Source organism: Mauremys reevesii, linkage group 6 (assembly GCF_016161935.1).
Source record: "Mauremys reevesii isolate NIE-2019 linkage group 6, ASM1616193v1, whole genome shotgun sequence".
Classification (NCBI taxonomy): domain Eukaryota; kingdom Metazoa; phylum Chordata; order Testudines; family Geoemydidae; genus Mauremys; species Mauremys reevesii.
Genome location: NC_052628.1, coordinates 32,803,867 through 32,819,952, shown reverse-complemented (window position 1 = coordinate 32,819,952; position 16,086 = coordinate 32,803,867). Strand labels below are relative to the sequence as shown.

At 38.6% G+C, this 16,086-nt stretch overlaps 1 protein-coding gene across 3 annotated transcripts in view; it reads left to right on the top strand.

The window, feature by feature from the left end:
• The window catches only part of DHX29 (DExH-box helicase 29), a 36,100-nt gene extending 22,200 nt beyond the window's left edge, over positions 1 to 13,900 (top strand). For 2 of the 3 annotated variants that reach the window (XM_039545911.1, XM_039545910.1), the window contains exons 19-27: positions 1,358 to 1,486; positions 2,641 to 2,716; positions 3,538 to 3,762; positions 6,434 to 6,570; positions 7,266 to 7,359; positions 8,327 to 8,629; positions 10,625 to 10,756; positions 12,361 to 12,457; positions 13,134 to 13,900. In XM_039545911.1, the coding sequence (XP_039401845.1) occupies positions 1,358 to 1,486; positions 2,641 to 2,716; positions 3,538 to 3,762; positions 6,434 to 6,570; positions 7,266 to 7,359; positions 8,327 to 8,629; positions 10,625 to 10,756; positions 12,361 to 12,457; positions 13,134 to 13,189 (1,249 nt within the window). In that variant the 3' untranslated portion in view covers positions 13,190 to 13,900. Of the gene's footprint in view, positions 1 to 1,357; positions 1,487 to 2,640; positions 2,717 to 3,537; positions 3,763 to 6,433; positions 6,571 to 7,265; positions 7,465 to 8,326; positions 8,630 to 10,624; positions 10,757 to 12,360; positions 12,458 to 13,133 lie in introns of those variants that run through there. The other variant, XR_005600914.1, reaches the window with a different exon arrangement.
• The last annotated feature ends 2,186 nt before the right edge of the window (positions 13,901 to 16,086 follow it).

Below are 16,086 nucleotides of genomic sequence, written 5' to 3'. Positions count from 1 at the left end.
ATTCAGGCTTTGGTCAAAAAAGTAAGTTGATTGGTCTGACGATGATGGCCATATGTCCAAATCACAATACCATGCTACAGCTTGGTACAAGTCTGCTGATTTCAAATGGTGGTGGTGTCACAGATCCACAGGATCAGTGCTGTGCGCCTAGCTTTATGAATTGTCTCTTGGAGGGGATCCCTTTGGTGTGCCAGACCCCCAAGGGGTCATACTCTTCCTTCAGAGTAGGCCATGCAACATTGTCGCCTCCTGAGACTGAACCTTTGGGCTTTAGCCCTCCTGCTTCTCACCGTAAGTTCGGTTCAGAGAGTCCAACTGGGCCAGACTCCTGATAGAGACTTGTACACTCTTCAGGGATTAATGCACCTCACCAAATATTACAGTAACACTCAAACAGCTTTTCAAAATGGTAGGGTTTATTAGTCAACTAGAACATAACATAAGGATATCCTTAGGGTAGCACATCGAGAAACCTAAGGTTAAAGCATAGTCTGATCAGCCCAGAGCCCCAGTCAAGATGTAGTGAAACTCCATTTTCACGCTCGCTCTCTGTCTGACCTCCTCCTTAATTGATTCCTAGGGGAAAGAGCTCCCAAGCTTCTGCCAAAGCTCACACTTATCCCCTCACCTCATACCTCTCAATCTTTTTTTCTGGAACTGAGAACTTTTCTTAGTTTCCCTGCTGAGAGGCAGGGAAATCGGTGAGTCATTGGAGCTTGCATTATGTCTTTGGCCCCCTCGTTTACCTAAGATAGTTTCAACCAGTTCTTTAAGGATTCTTCTTTCCACCAAGACAGGGAGGTGATACCCACCTATATATCTTAGTCTGTCCTGAGAGCAAATTTAGTCCCTTTTTCATCTCCACTTGGTAACAATGCATCAAATAGGGGAAACTGAGGCACACATAGAATTCATAAAAACATTACAAAAATTCCCACTTTGTCACAGTTATGAACAAGGAGGGGAATTATTTAGAAGTGATGGAATGCACAACTAGAAGTAATGGGATAAAATTTTAGGTAGATTACCTTTTCCATAACTTCCTGACACAGAGATGCTGGCTTTGGTCTACTTCAAATGTACAAAGTATTAGAAAATGTATAGTAAAAAAACAAGTCAGCATTGGCAGGAAGATGGACTTGATGAACTAATACAATAGGTCTCTTTCACCTCTATCGACTACACTTGATTACTTCATTAATCAATCATGTGTAAGGCTTACAAAATAAGGCTTTCAAAACTAAATTTTGTAACTTTTTATGAGTGATTTTATTTTTAAAAATCAATTTTAAATTTGATGAAAATTTGAATCTGACAGTAGTCCTTATCTACACATTCTGTGCAAATACTTTTTCAGGTACCATGAAAGCAGCCAAATGAGTTCTTTGGAAGAGACCTTTGTCAGTAAAGCAAGTGCTTTGCAGCGTCAAGGGAGAGCTGGACGTGTCAGAGATGGATTCTGCTTCCGAATGTACACAAGAGACAGGTACAGTAGCTTTAATGAGCAAGATTTTGTAAGTCAGGCAACTGTTACAGTATTAATTGCAAAAGCCTGTGTTAAAATGCAGCGTAGTGGTTGCAAATTAAACTGAAGTGAGGAAATACAGAAGTTTGGGATCTCATAAAAGTACTTACATGATGTGTGTAATATGGATAACTTTGTGCTGCGTATTCCTTAACTTTTACAGTTCCTGGCTTTTTTTTCAAATTGAATTTATAGCCTTAATGTTTGTTTATCAGAGGTGACTCACATTTTTAATTTCCTGTTTAATAATGCTTCAGTTATGATTCTTTTCCCCACATTTTTTTTTAAAACTGTAGAATTCTGTTTTAAACATCATCATAAATTTGCCCCACTGTCAGATATAAACAAACCCTAGCTCTGGAATCTTGAAGTTTAGCTCCTTACCTTCCAAATCCATAGATTTAAAGTGGGCTGTCTATGGATGTGAGGCAGGGGAACTAACTCTGATAGGTATATCTCCAGAGAGAGAACTGGAAAGGGACCCTGAAAGGTCACTGAATCCAACCCCCTGCCTTCACGAGCAGGACCAAGTACTGATTTTGCCCCAGATCCTTAAGTGGCCATCTCAAGGATTGAACTCACAACCCTGTGCAGGCCAGTACTCAAACCACCAAGCTATCCCTCCCCCCAGTATGTTATACTGCTCCATAGTATGGAGAGCAACAACATAACTAAAAACCTAGAATTCCTTTTTTATTACATCTGATTGAAAATGATTTGGCCTTAACTATGTTTCAGTGTTATATATATAAATAAAATGTAACCTTTACTTCAAGGGCTTAGCCACATGTAAAGTTTGAAGTTCCACTTATTTGAATTAAGCATGAGCAAAAATATATTAGAGATTATTTCAAGTGCCCCATTGTCCATCACTATTTTTTCTCTCTCTCTCTCTCTCTCTCTCATATGTATGCACATGCTTAGCTCACAAATGGGAAATATATTCTATTCACTGTTTACTTTAAAACCCATGCATGTACCCCAAAAAAGAATGTCTATCTGAAAAACAAGCATATGAAAATGGGGGATTATAATTTAAGATGAGTTGTAACCTTAAGTCAAGGCTTGTTACACTGAAATATGTAATACTGTATGTCTTTATTGTGGTATTGCAGATTTGAAAGTTTCATGGAATATTCCGTTCCAGAAATACTGCGTGTGCCTTTAGAAGAGTTATGCCTTCATATTATGGTACAGTCTTGTTTCTTGAATTTCTCTTACCTTTGTTCCTTTAGAATCAGCCAGAAAGGTATGCCTCCTGCTCTAGTGCTACTATTTGGGTTGTGTGGGTCTGTGGAGACATCTGTTTCCTCTTAGTGGAAAATCCACTATATGTATTCACTTTAAAAAATCCAGAGCATGTTGTGGAGGGGTAACTCATCTACTAGAATATAATACTATCTAATCTTCAGAATGGAATCATTCGCATTTCTTCCCAACATCAATCTGAAGGAAATGTTTTATGAAGAAAGGTCCCTGTTAAAGGGCCAATTCCCAGTCCCTGTCCATATTACAAATATATGGAATGTGCATGAGGGAACTAAGCAGAGGGATGGAATCCTTCTTTCCCAACCCAGGAATGTGGGGTGCAAGGCATGTGCATATCTTCTACATATAAATTTGGGCTAATAGATTCATGGAGTTCCAGACTACTGACCATGCCAGTGCATTGCCACCTCTGTAGCTCTGCCATAAAGGCCAGATTGAAGCTGTGCGTGATAGGTGCATAATCCCTTCTTCACTTTCTCTACACTCTGGCCCTTCCTCTACAGTGGAGCCATCCTAATGTCACTGTGTGGGCCTGCTGCAGTCCTGCATCAGGGAAGACTTGGCATGTATGAGGAAGATGAATGAGGAGGAGGATGGTTGGCCTCAGAATGACTGAACAGGCAACATGCCTTCTAGATGTCTTTGCAGCCCATAATTTTAAAAATATCTGTTTTTATTGTTATCTTTTGGTTAACATTTACCAGATAGGTTTCGATTGAATTGTCTATCCATTTAATCCACAGAAATGCAATCTTGGTTCTCCTGAGGATTTCCTCTCCAGAGCATTAGACCCTCCACAGCCTCAAGTAATCAGCAATGCAATGAACCTGCTACGGAAAATTGGGGCTTGTGAATTAAGTGAGCCCAAACTGACTCCATTGGGCCAGCACCTTGCAGCATTACCTGTCAATGTAAAGATTGGCAAAATGCTTATATTTGGTGCCATATTTGGTTGCTTGGATCCTGTGGTAAGTTGATAGATATTGCAGTTTTCATCTTGATGGTTATGATAAAAACAATGCTAAAAACCTTGAGACAGTGAATTTCTATGGGTGAATTTCTATGAAATTTGCTTTCTTACAAAAACTCTTGGAATAAAATATAGAAAATGAGGACACAACACGTATTAAAAAAAAATCACTAGAATGCAATTTTTGGTTACTGCTCTTGTTTCTATGCTTATTTTTAAGAAAGCAGACTGGTATTTTTATTTTATCGATTTTCTCCCTCACCCCCTGTCCCTGCGCACACAAAAGAAAGTGGACAGGCTCAGTGCTCTTGTCATTGGTTTCCTCCCCCACTTGGAGCTTTTGGGTTCCAAGATGGGGACCTGCATGGGCTCCTCTAAACTAATCCTAGTCTAGATCTGGTTCTGCTGCCACCAGTTAAGTTTAAAGTGGGTAACACACTGCCTGTCCCCCAAACTTCCCCTGGGGAACCCAGATTCAAACCCCTTGAATCTTACCAGAGAGAGAGAAACAGCCAGTTCCCCTCCCCTCCTTCCCCCTCTCCAGCCTGCTTCGGAGAGATTACACACCGAGTCAAATCCTTGACTCAACACAAAGAGGGACTCACCTCCCGCTCCCCTTCCCTTGAAAATGCAACCAAGAGAAGAATCAATCAAGTCCTAAAAAGAAAAGAGTTTATTAAAAGAACAAAAAGAAAGTACACTATCTCTGTATTACCAGGATGCAAAAATACAGGGTCTAACTTATAAACCTGGAGAGGCTCTCCCCCACCCCCTCCTTTCTCAGAATAATCAAAGTAACAGCAAACAGAAATAAAGATATTTCTCCAACAAACACACAATTGCATATGTAGAAATCAAATTATAAGACTAATTCGCCTTTCTAATACTCACTATACTGGATAGTAGGAAATACTCCAGGAGAACTTGGAGACATGTCTGGCCTCTCTTAGATCCAAAGAGAGCACACAACTCAAACAAAGAACACAGACAAAGGCTTCCCTCCACAGAGATTTTAAATTATCTTGTCCCTTGATTGATCCTCTGGTCAGGTGTTCATCAGGTTACTGAGCTTGTTAACCCTTTACAGGTAAAAGAGACCTTAACCCTTACTATTTGTTTATGACAGCTCTAGTCACTCTTCCAGTTCTGTCTACTAGTGAGCCTATGAAGTGCAGTGTTAACATAAACTATCTTCTTCACGGTTTTAAAGGGACAATGACAATTGAAGTCACATCTGTCTGAAACTTTGACCGACGGTTGTTACAAGCAGTACTTAAGATGGTTATTTTTCAGTTTGTTTTACTGTGAACATTTGGCAGCACTTGAGTGTACTCATTTTCAGTCTGTTTTTGTTCTTTGTTTCACAGAGCAACAGGGGTGAGAAAATACAGTACTTTCAAAATCTGAAACACCTTATGATTTTTGTTGCACTCAGGTGCTGATGTGGGACCTGAAACTGCTTTTTAAGTTGACAGACTTCAGATTAGTGTCCTTTTAAAATTATTTAAAAACAAACAGTTCATGGTAGTGTCAATATGCAGCACACATTCTTCCCTTCAAAAACAAACCCATTTCACCCATTTTCACCATATCCAACTACTCAGTGCTGGAAACTGTCCCTTCTTCCCCAGCAAATATAGCAATAGCTCAAATGCAATTTAGATCCTTTGCACCATATACAACTTAATCTGATTCCCCTGTGTAAAACAGAATCCCACTAGTTGCCAAAAAAATAGTTAGCAAAATCCAACAAATGGTTGTGTATAGGTTTTGTGTTTAGGGAAAATTGTATATAATAAAATACTCAGGATGCAAACAAATATTCAATACTTATTACACTATAAAAGCCTGTAGTTCCCATCTTAAAGACCCAGGAGTGAATCTAGCTAACTTTGCAATCCGTTTATCAAAATGCCTCTCTTCACTACTGAAATATTACTTCAATAATTTTCAAGTACCATCACTCAGATATCACTGTACTTCATATAGAAACAGTGTGAGAGGAACATCACTATTACAAAATTCTACTAAATCAAGGAACTACCGTGAAGTGCAAATCTGAGACAAGGATTTGCACTTTATTCTGCTATTACACCTGATCAGGTCTTGTTATGACTCAGTCCAACCTTAACATTATCATTATACAATAGACTCTTTACACTTTTCACGTATCCTAGTTGCCTGTACTTAGTAAGAGGAAGTATGATCCCTTGGTTGAAAAAAGGAACTAGGAGTTCAGATTCTATGGTTCTAGTCCTATTTGTACCACTGAGTTGGTTTGATTTGGGGCAGGTCACTTATTCTCTGGGTACTTCATTTTACCTATCTATGAAAAGGTATATAAATACTTACCTGCTTCACACAAGTGTTGAGATTTAATAAACTAATGGCGGAAAGGACTTTTTAAAATATTTCATGGTGTTATGTAAGTACAATATCTTCAGTGAATCTTACACTGTAATATACTATATAAAATGCAATCATTCTGTCTCTTTGTGACTTAATGTGAAGCAAGACAAGGAATATGGTAAGTCTTGTTGAAACAGGAAATCTAGATTTTTATTTATTTATTTAATTTAAGTGGTAAAAGCCTGAAGCCTACTATTTTAATTTTTGTTTATATTATGTTGTTTATATTTAACTTCTTAATATTTTGCTATTGATTACAGGCAACTTTAGCTGCTGTAATGACAGAAAAATCCCCTTTTACTACACCAATTGGTAGAAAAGATGAAGCAGATCTTGCAAAATCTTCCCTGGCATTGGCAAACTCAGATCATCTGACAATTTACAGTGCATATCTAGGGTAAATAATCTTTTCTAAAATATTGAAACTTAAAGCAAATAGAACCTTTTGATTGACTGTCAGTAATGGTGTATCCTTTAAATATTGCTATTAAATACATGATCCTAAATGGTTTTGTAAATTTCCTTTTAGAACAGCAGAAATGTGTGATAAGTACTATGCTACTTGAGGATTAATAAATGGCCCAATTGGTTAGTCACTTGGCCTTCTAACACCACCTTCTAACAATGCAAGCAATGCAGAAGCATACTGCTTGTTGTGTCCTAATGCTTCAGGTATTTCTGTAGCTGTCTTGTAGCGAGCTACACTTTAAAACAAACACACACAAAAAAAACCAACTACTACCAATTAAGGTTACATTCTTCATGACTTTCAACCAGGAACATTGCTATTCTATCTCCAACTGTCAGAACATACAATCATCTGTCAGTTTATAGAAGAAACACCTTTGTTTATTCATGGGCATGTAATTTTACATGCTGTGAAATGCTTGTCCTCTCCTGATCTCTGGTAGACATACATTATTGATCCAGATGAAACCAGTTAGTGTTTTATCATTAAGTCAGTGGAGGATCCTTTGTAAGAGTCATTATCACTTTTTTTTTATGTATTTGAACTTGGATTCCTCATCTCTTTGTAGATAGCCATCAGTGTTACTTTTGTAATTGTAGTAAACCAAGACTTTTTTTGTCTAGGTGGAAAAAGGCTCGTCAAGAAGGAGGTTATCGCACTGAAATGGCTTACTGCAGAAGGAATTTTCTTAACAGAACCTCACTGTTAACTCTGGAGGTATATCAAGATACAAGCCATGTGATTCTGCCCAGGAAGGATGACTGTTAATTTCCCACAGAAAATTCAGCATATAACTTTAAAGCAGTGATATACAGTACTCATGTTAGTATACAGACAAGATAACAAATATGGGCAAATAGAATGTTGAGAATGGGTGAATAGCTTAGATTCTTATTCAGACTGGCTAGATCTGTCCTTTACACTTTTTGAGGTGCAAGCCCCATTGATATACATGTTTGCCTAAAGTTTCTCTGATGAAGTTCATACTACAGCACTTTATACAAAATAAAACTTGTAAGGTAAAATATTACTTAACAAGGGTAAATAAAATAACACATGGTTAGCCTGTATCACTCCTTATGTTTACTAAGTACTTGTATTTCACTGTCAAGCTTGGAAGATGATAGGTATTAGAATAGTTTACTTAAGAGAGATTGTGGAATCCCAATGTGGTCCTGCTTCAGCATGCGAGGCTGGACTAGATAACTTCTCAAGGTCCCTTCCAGGCTGAATTTCTATGATTCTGTGATGCCAAATCCTGACTTTTTTTCTAAATGCATTTTTGCCTCTAAGATGAAGGCTCCAATAGTCCTTTCCCGGACTAATCCGCAGGAAATAGGAGAAGGGTGCATAACATAAATGTGTGCATTTTTTGCTGTCAGTTTGTCTTCTAAATAGCTGGGAGACAGAGACATACTTGCATCAGTTTCAGCCCCACATTCTCAGTGCCTGAATCCTAGAAACCTGATTTTTGTTTTGGTTACTCATCCAAACAGCCAGGATTCCAAGGCCTCTGCAGATATGACTATTTTTTTCTAGATAAGTTTCTGAGTCTCTTCACTGTTAGTTGGGAATATTGGGGAGGAGTCTGAGTGTGCTGGTGGCTTGATAGTGTCCCTTTTTTATAATCAGTATTTTACTATTAAGTTATTAATGTACCTGTTTTGATCAAAACTGATTTCAGGATGTGAAACAAGAACTAATAAAGGTGGTCAGGGCAGCAGGATTTGCAGCACCCACAACTCATCATACGTGGGAAGGAAACGGAACCACACAATCCCTTTCTCTTCAGGAAATAGCCCTTCTTAAAGCTGTGCTGACTGCCGGGCTATATGACAACGTGGGGAAGATAATGTATACGAAGTCTGTAGATATCACAGAGAAATTGGTGTGCATGGTGGAAACTGCTCAAGGTAAAGCACAAGTGCATCCCTCCTCAGTAAACAGAGATTTGCAGACATATGGATGGCTGCTCTACCAAGAGAAGGTAAGGATCTTGTATTTATATCACTATCTGATTAATTAGAAGCAATTATGTGACAATCTTTAAAGCAATTGCACATTGGTGTAAACCCCATTAGACCAGGACTTATCAATTTGCAAACACCTTACATGCCTGTAGTGGTAATATACATGGAACATAATGTGAAATATACTTGGATGTGCAGTTCATCTTCAGAACCATCAATGCCTTGTCCCTGAAATCAGTGTAGGTTTAAAAAAAAAAAATGCACCAGGTCCTAAATAAGGCACGCACAAATGTGGCTAGAAATAAAGGCCAATAAATCTAATATTGACTAAACTGACAAGCTTACAAATGAAAGTACCCTACTGTTTATCAGTCAGCTTTTCACAAAGGGTTAATGTATTGGGTATAGTACTGTTTATTTAAAAAAAAAAAAAAGTTGATCACTTTTCTGCTTGGTGACTTAGAAAGAAGTGTCAAAAATATGTAGTCAAAGTAACAGTTGTACTTTGACCTGTACTATGCTATCTGTCCCTACTCACCTTTATGTCCTTAAAACACGTATCAGCAGGGCCTTTTTAAACCCTTCCATGCCCTCTCTTGGGCCTGAAGAGATACTAACTGTTTTAACATAAAACATATTCACAAAAATTGTGAAATCCAAGACACGCCGAACTTCAAAACTGAACTGCATTTTGTCGCTCACCTTTTCCCACCTACTTCCACATCCATGTCTGTGTGTGGTCTCTTTAGACTGTCAACTCTTTGGTGAAGATGTATGTTTTATCTCGGTATAAAAAATTATACAGCAATTCTTTTCAAGTGTGTGTTGTCGTACCAGTGGACGTTTTATTGTAAGAGAGTACTAAGCTACCTACTGATATTTAATGCTGTACATACACAGGGCTCTTTCCAAACAGAGCAGACAACATTCCCTGCCCAAGGAGCTTGCAGTATAAAGCAAGATGTAGGACAACAGCTAAAGTTAGAAAGGGAATTGACAGACTGATGAGAACAAATTAGGAATAGTTATCGAAAGTAATAGATTTCAAGAAAAAAATACTTTAACAAGAAATGTAAGATTTGCCAAGCCTAAAATCACAGATGAAGAGAAGAGACAAAAGGAGCAAATCTCAGGGAGGGAGAAGTGGGAGCCCAAGCATGTCAGTGGGAGTGGGATTATCAAGGGAAGAAACCTTGTTCAGTAAATGTTGTTTAATAAATTTTTATGCAAACAAAATACTGTTTCAGTGTTAATACATTTCAGACCTTTTTAAATGCATGTTTAGTCCCCTCGGTTGTTCAGAGATTAAAACAATCTACATTATGACTGCTTTTATAAAAGCATTCTAAAAGAAACTTTATTTTTGGTGTATATTATGAGAATTTCAGTATTAAAAACCCTTGTTGCATTAATTCTAATATGGGGTTTTTAACATTAAAAATGTTCACTGTATCAGGAAATAATTTCTGGCAAGCAATATTGATCCTGGCTTGACTGGGAAAAAAACCAGTAGTGCAGTGCATATAGACTGCATGCATCTCTAAGTATAGATGCATTAAACTAATTTTCTGACTGTACCCACTTAAATTTTCACGTTGCAATAAATGTTATTTCCCTGTCAAACACTGCACATTCTGCTGTATATTCATAGCCTTTGTACAATCTGCTGTAGGCTACCATTATCTTTTGTTTATAATCTTAACCACATAATTGTGGTCTTCCTATTCATCCAGTGCTCTTTAAAATTCACCTCTGAAGGATCACGAAAGGAAAATTTATCCTAGTGGCATAAGCCTTTTTCCCTTCCTTACATACTAAGATTTTTACATATCACACAAAGTATAGGGCAGATAATTGGGCATAGCCTACATTCTTTCACTGTTTACTAACGTAAGTAGCATATGTAATGCAGTCTCGGGGGGGAAAAATTGACAACTTGCTTCATGAAGGTAGCATTCCAGTTCAGTGTTGTAGTTTTTAAATGCTTCTGTTTGTGTGTGTTTTATATGCAGATAAGATATGCCAAGGTGTACTTGAGAGAGACTACTTTAATTTCCCCCTTTCCAGTTTTACTTTTTGGTGGAGACATAGAAGTTCAGCACCGTGAACGCCTCCTGTCTGTTGATGGCTGGATCCATTTTCAGGTACACATATGTTCTGGTTATTTCTTGTGCCTTTAAATGGCTCTGCATTTTGTACCCGAAACACATTGAAGTGTGAGTTTAAGATAGTTAAGCGAAATAATGGGAATTTTGTTAAATGTGTGTAATAAGGTCATGTGCTTCCAAGAGATAACTATTAAATTACTCTTGCATGCTATTTTAAAAAAGGAATGTTTGCCTTTGTTCATGAAGAAAGATTGAGGTATTATAAGAAGAGATACTATTGGAAACACACATTTACCTGATTTGGGGTAAGAGGAAATACTTGCTTTAAGTAAGTGTCATAACTGAAAATGTATTTAACTGGAACATTTTGAAGTCATAGGTCCCAATCCTGTAAACATGTAGGCACCTGCTTAACTTTAAACCCTTGAGTAATCTCATTGATTTACATCTCAGATTAAATGAGTCTTGCAAGTGAAAGCTGTGAGAAACATCGAAAACTTAAAGCAAACACTCTCACACTCTCTCTTTCAAAACAGAAGAAATTCTAAATGCGTTTTCTGAATGCATTTAATCTGAGGCTGAAAATGAAAACTGTCCACCTGCTCTTTTTCTTGGTAAATGCTACCAAATAACAGAAGAAATATGGGAGTTGCCCACCTGCTGTCAAATTGGTTACATTTTTTCTTCTAGCTCTGTTCGTTTACACCTCATGTTACACCCTAGGAAGAATACAAGTTGCTAATTTTATGTAAGCATTCCCTGAAACTCAGAGTGAATACAGATATTGTTACAAGGAAACACCAGTTAATGACTGAATGCACTTGTTACTCAACACACACAGAATTTTTAAGATCAGCCTTTCTTTGAGAGGGGGGACAGGTAACACAGCTTTCTGGCTGTGACACTGAAATGAGAGACAACCATATGTTCTTATTAGCCAATTCAATTTGAGATCCACATTTTTCCTTGGCAAATCAACGTAAGTTTTTTAATGCCCTGCAGGTGATAGTTTGAGTACAGGGGGTATCAAATATCTACCATGTCTATTATGTCTTTTTTTTTTTCTCCCCCTGCCCACTGTATATTCTGTTGGTCTATAATCTACAGGCAGTGATATTAAATCTCTGGTCAACACTTTGAGTTACTTTAGGCCTTGCTCCTAATCAGGGCCAGCTCCAGCTGTTTTGCTGCCCCAAGCAACAAAGGAGAAAAAAAAAAAAAAAGCCTGATGGAGCAGAGCGATTTAGCTGCTGCCAAAGTACCTCCGAAGAGGAAGCGAGGCACTGAAGGACCCGCTGCCAAATTGCCGCCGCAGACCCGGACGTGCCGCCCCAACAATGGACGAACTGCTGCCTCTTTCTATTGGCCACCCCAGGCACCTGCTTCCTTCGCTGGTGTTTGTAGCCGGCCCTGCTCCTAATGAAGTCAGTGGGACTGCTCATGTGCTTAACTTAAATGCATGCTTAGTCCCACTGACCTCATTAGGAATACACAAAAGTTAAGCATGTGCATAACTGTTTACAGGATTGGGTCCTTGGCCTCTTGTATGATGGGTAAGCTTTAATCTTGGGTTTCCTCAATATGAAACTGCTTTGAGAAAAATGCAAATATATTAATCTTCTCTTATCTTCTTTCTACAGGCTCCTGTAAAGATTGCAGTAATTTTCAAACAACTGAGGGTTCTCATTGAGTCTGTTTTAAAGAAAAAACTTGAAAATCCTAAAATGTCACTTGAAGGTAATTGTATTGCTGTACTACCAACATAAAAATGTGTGATAAATATACATTGTATATGTACAGTGTGTGTATAGTTCTTTAAACAAATATACTAATACACTTCAGCCTTGCTCAAGAGACCACATTGTAGCCATGGTGTGCCTAATTCAACTCTCATGAGAAACAGAAACCCAAAAGGTCATTACTGAACCTAGGTCTCCTTCATGGCATCACCCCACACAGCTGTAAGACAATGTGCAATGTACTGATAAAGTTATAGGTAAATAGTGTGGGAGGGATTACATGACAGCCCCAAAAATAAGGGATAAATGGGCATACTCCCTGCTTCTAAAATTTGAGAGAAATGTCAAGAAATAAAATCCTAACTGGAGGGAAACATGTTAAAATGTATCTGTGAAAGTCCTCTTCACTTCTCTTTTTCTCCAGTTTCCTTAGGGGAAACTACTGAAATGGCTGCAGGCAATTTATTAGTAAACAATATGCAGTATAACAGTCCTTAGTGTGTGTAAGGATAATTTCTTATCTGCATATTTGGGGGAGGGGGGTGCACTCTGCCTCACTATTGAGTCTGACACAGCCTAGCTAATTTAAAGCTTTCCTTGTTAAATTGCCCATCTCTCCCATTTTGTTAAATTTAGTTTTTTTCCCCCACTAACTTCTGTTTTTTTCTCCCTAGATGACAAGATTTTACACATCATCAAAGAACTGATAAAAACAGAGAATGCCAGCTGAAACTGGAGTTCAGTAACAAACTACAAAGCTTAAAGCTTCAATAGTGGCAGGAAAACAATTATGCTTAAAAAAGACTTCAGCTAACGTATTTCAACATTTAAAATGTGGTTGATACCAGCCATAACTTGGAAATACTGCATGAACTTGACATAGAAGTAATTTTGTAGGTCATTTTTAATTATGAGCATAAATGTATTATGTTTACAATAAATTTTGTTGCCATTTGTTTGAAGGTATAAATGATGGTAGTAATTCATATCTTTTCAACATAAAAATGAACATGACCAATTCACATTTGCTTTGTTTCAGTTTGAGGTATTTATTAGTAGTGTACTAGAAACTCAAGATCAGGTTCTGAATCTGTATGGAATAGCTTTTAACTGCTATACAAAATAGCTTGTCCTGTTTAGATATGTAAAAACTGAAAACAAAACAGATTTTTGTGCATTTGCCAAAACATTACTTCACTGTTTTTGTACCTTAAGCTGTAGACTTTTATTCCGTAGCAGATTTAAGCATTACATTTTAAGAACATTGTCATTTTTCTATATGGCTCATTATGATGAGATGAAAACATGGGGACACAAACTGCAGATCAGTAGTCTTTAGCTTGGGAATTTCATTGGGATTTTGAAATCCTAACACTGTTGGGCCTGAACAGACAGAGGACTAATGCTGAAGTTTTCTTCATTTAATAAATATTGATTCCTATTTCCAGGGAGTTAATAGTATTTCTTTCCACCTGAAAAAGAGGCAAGGAGGAAAACCCAATGTGCTCTTGAAAGATCACGCTATACAAAATAGACCAGAATATGCTGAGCCATCTAACAGACATTCTTTGGTACACCTCTACCCCGATACAACACTGTCCTCGGGAGCCAAAAAATCTTACTGTGTTATAGGTGAAACCGCGTTATATTGAACTTGCTTTGATCCACTGGAGTGCGCAGCCCCGCCCCTCCGGAGCACTGCTTTACCACATTATATCTGAGTTCATGTTATATCGGGCCACGTTATATCAGGGTAGAGGTGTAGTAACAGTACAAATTTACAAAGCCATGCTATAAGAAGAAAAAAATGCAGCTATTAAAGACCACTAAAAGAGGCAAAATGATCAGCCAAGTGTGATTTAGTAAGAATTCTATAAAAGTAGCTACACTTCCCTAGGTTGTGGAAAGGTTATTGGTGTTCTGAGCTTCTAGGGACGCTGGCTAGTGCTGTTTTTTCCCCTTTCACCACTGTAAAGTGTACTAAATTGCCTTTTATAAAAATCCATGGCTTATTCAATGTCCCACAATGAAAATATCACTTCTAACCCTTTAATTTGGAGCCAGAATCATTTTTTTTCTAGGTGTATTCATACTTTTACTATCAGAGGTTTTTCAAACCTATATGCAGATCACTTTTTATTTAAAGGTGATGTAATGCACAAAAAAATTAAATATGCAACCCTACTGATAAAAGTTCAAAGACCATAAACCATTCAGCTTAATAGTTCCTATTGATTCCTTTGGTGTGTTTTACCTTTTACATCTTTTTTCCTATTGAAATGCAAATAAAAAATTGATTTCAGTAGTCTGATTACAGAAAACATGTCTTCTCCCACACCTGTCTATAATGTGGCATGTTAAATGTAAATCAATCTTATTTTTAAATGACTAAACTCTAGTGAATGTCTTGGCTAAACAAAAAACCATAAAAATAAGAATGATTTCTGAAGAATAAAAGTTTGCCATTTATGTCTGTGAATGTTGGTGGGATTAAAAATTCCACAGCAGTGAGTGGAGAAGGTCCTCATCCATTGGTTTGTTTGCTGTAGTATGTTTTGAGAGAGAAGGTGGATGAGGTAATATCTTTCATTGGACCAACTTGTTGATGAGAGACAAACTTTAGAGCTTACAGCGATCTTCACCTGCATAAGCTCTAAAGTTTGTAAAAGCAGCGAAGAGTCCTGTGGCACCTTATAGACTAACAGATGTTTTGGAGCATGAGCTTGTGCTCATGTGTCCACTACGTGCATCCGACGAAGTGGGTATTCACCCAGGAAAGCTCATGCTCCAAAACCTCTGTCAGTCTATAAGGTGCCACCAGGGGTGGCTCTAGGCACCAGCAAAACAAGCTGGTGCCTAGGGTGGCAAAATCTAGGGGGCGTCCCCTGCGGCCGGGGGGGGCGGCAGGCTGGGCCGGCGGACCTGCCGCAGTCATGCCTGCGAGAGGTCCACCGGAGCCCCGGGAGAACTGGACCTGCCGCAGACATGACTGCGGAGGGGGCGCTCGTCCCGCAGCTCGGCTGGACCTCCTGCAGGCATGACTGCGGCAGCTCAAGCGGAGCTGCCGGACCCGCGAACCATCCGCAGCCGCGGGAGGTCCAGCCGAGCCACGCGGGACCAGCGGTCCCTCTGCAGTCATGCTCGCGGGAGGTCCGCGGCTCCGGGGCGCCTCCCGCGCATGACTGCTTGGGGCGGCCAAAAACGTAGAGCCGCCCCTGGGTGCCACAGGACTCTTTGCTGCTTTTACAGATCCGGACTAACACGGCTACCCCTCTGATACTCTAAAGTTTGTAAAAGCAACAAAGAATCCTGTGGCACCTTATAGACTAACAGACGTTTTGCAGCATGAGCTTTCGTGGGTGAATACCCACTTCTTCGGATGCAAGTTTGTGTTTCTCAACAGACTTTGGGTTAATAAAATACATAACCTCGTTCACTCTCTTACTCTGACATCCTGGGAGGAACACTACACCAACATTATAGATAAAACATCTGTTGTCATATTTAACTAAGGGTGCAGTCTTTGTATTTTTTTTTCAATGGGGGCTTGTGAAATTCCTAATAAGGAATCTTACCCATGAAAGCTATTGGAAACGACCTACTAAAAAAAGAGGTCAACGCTACACG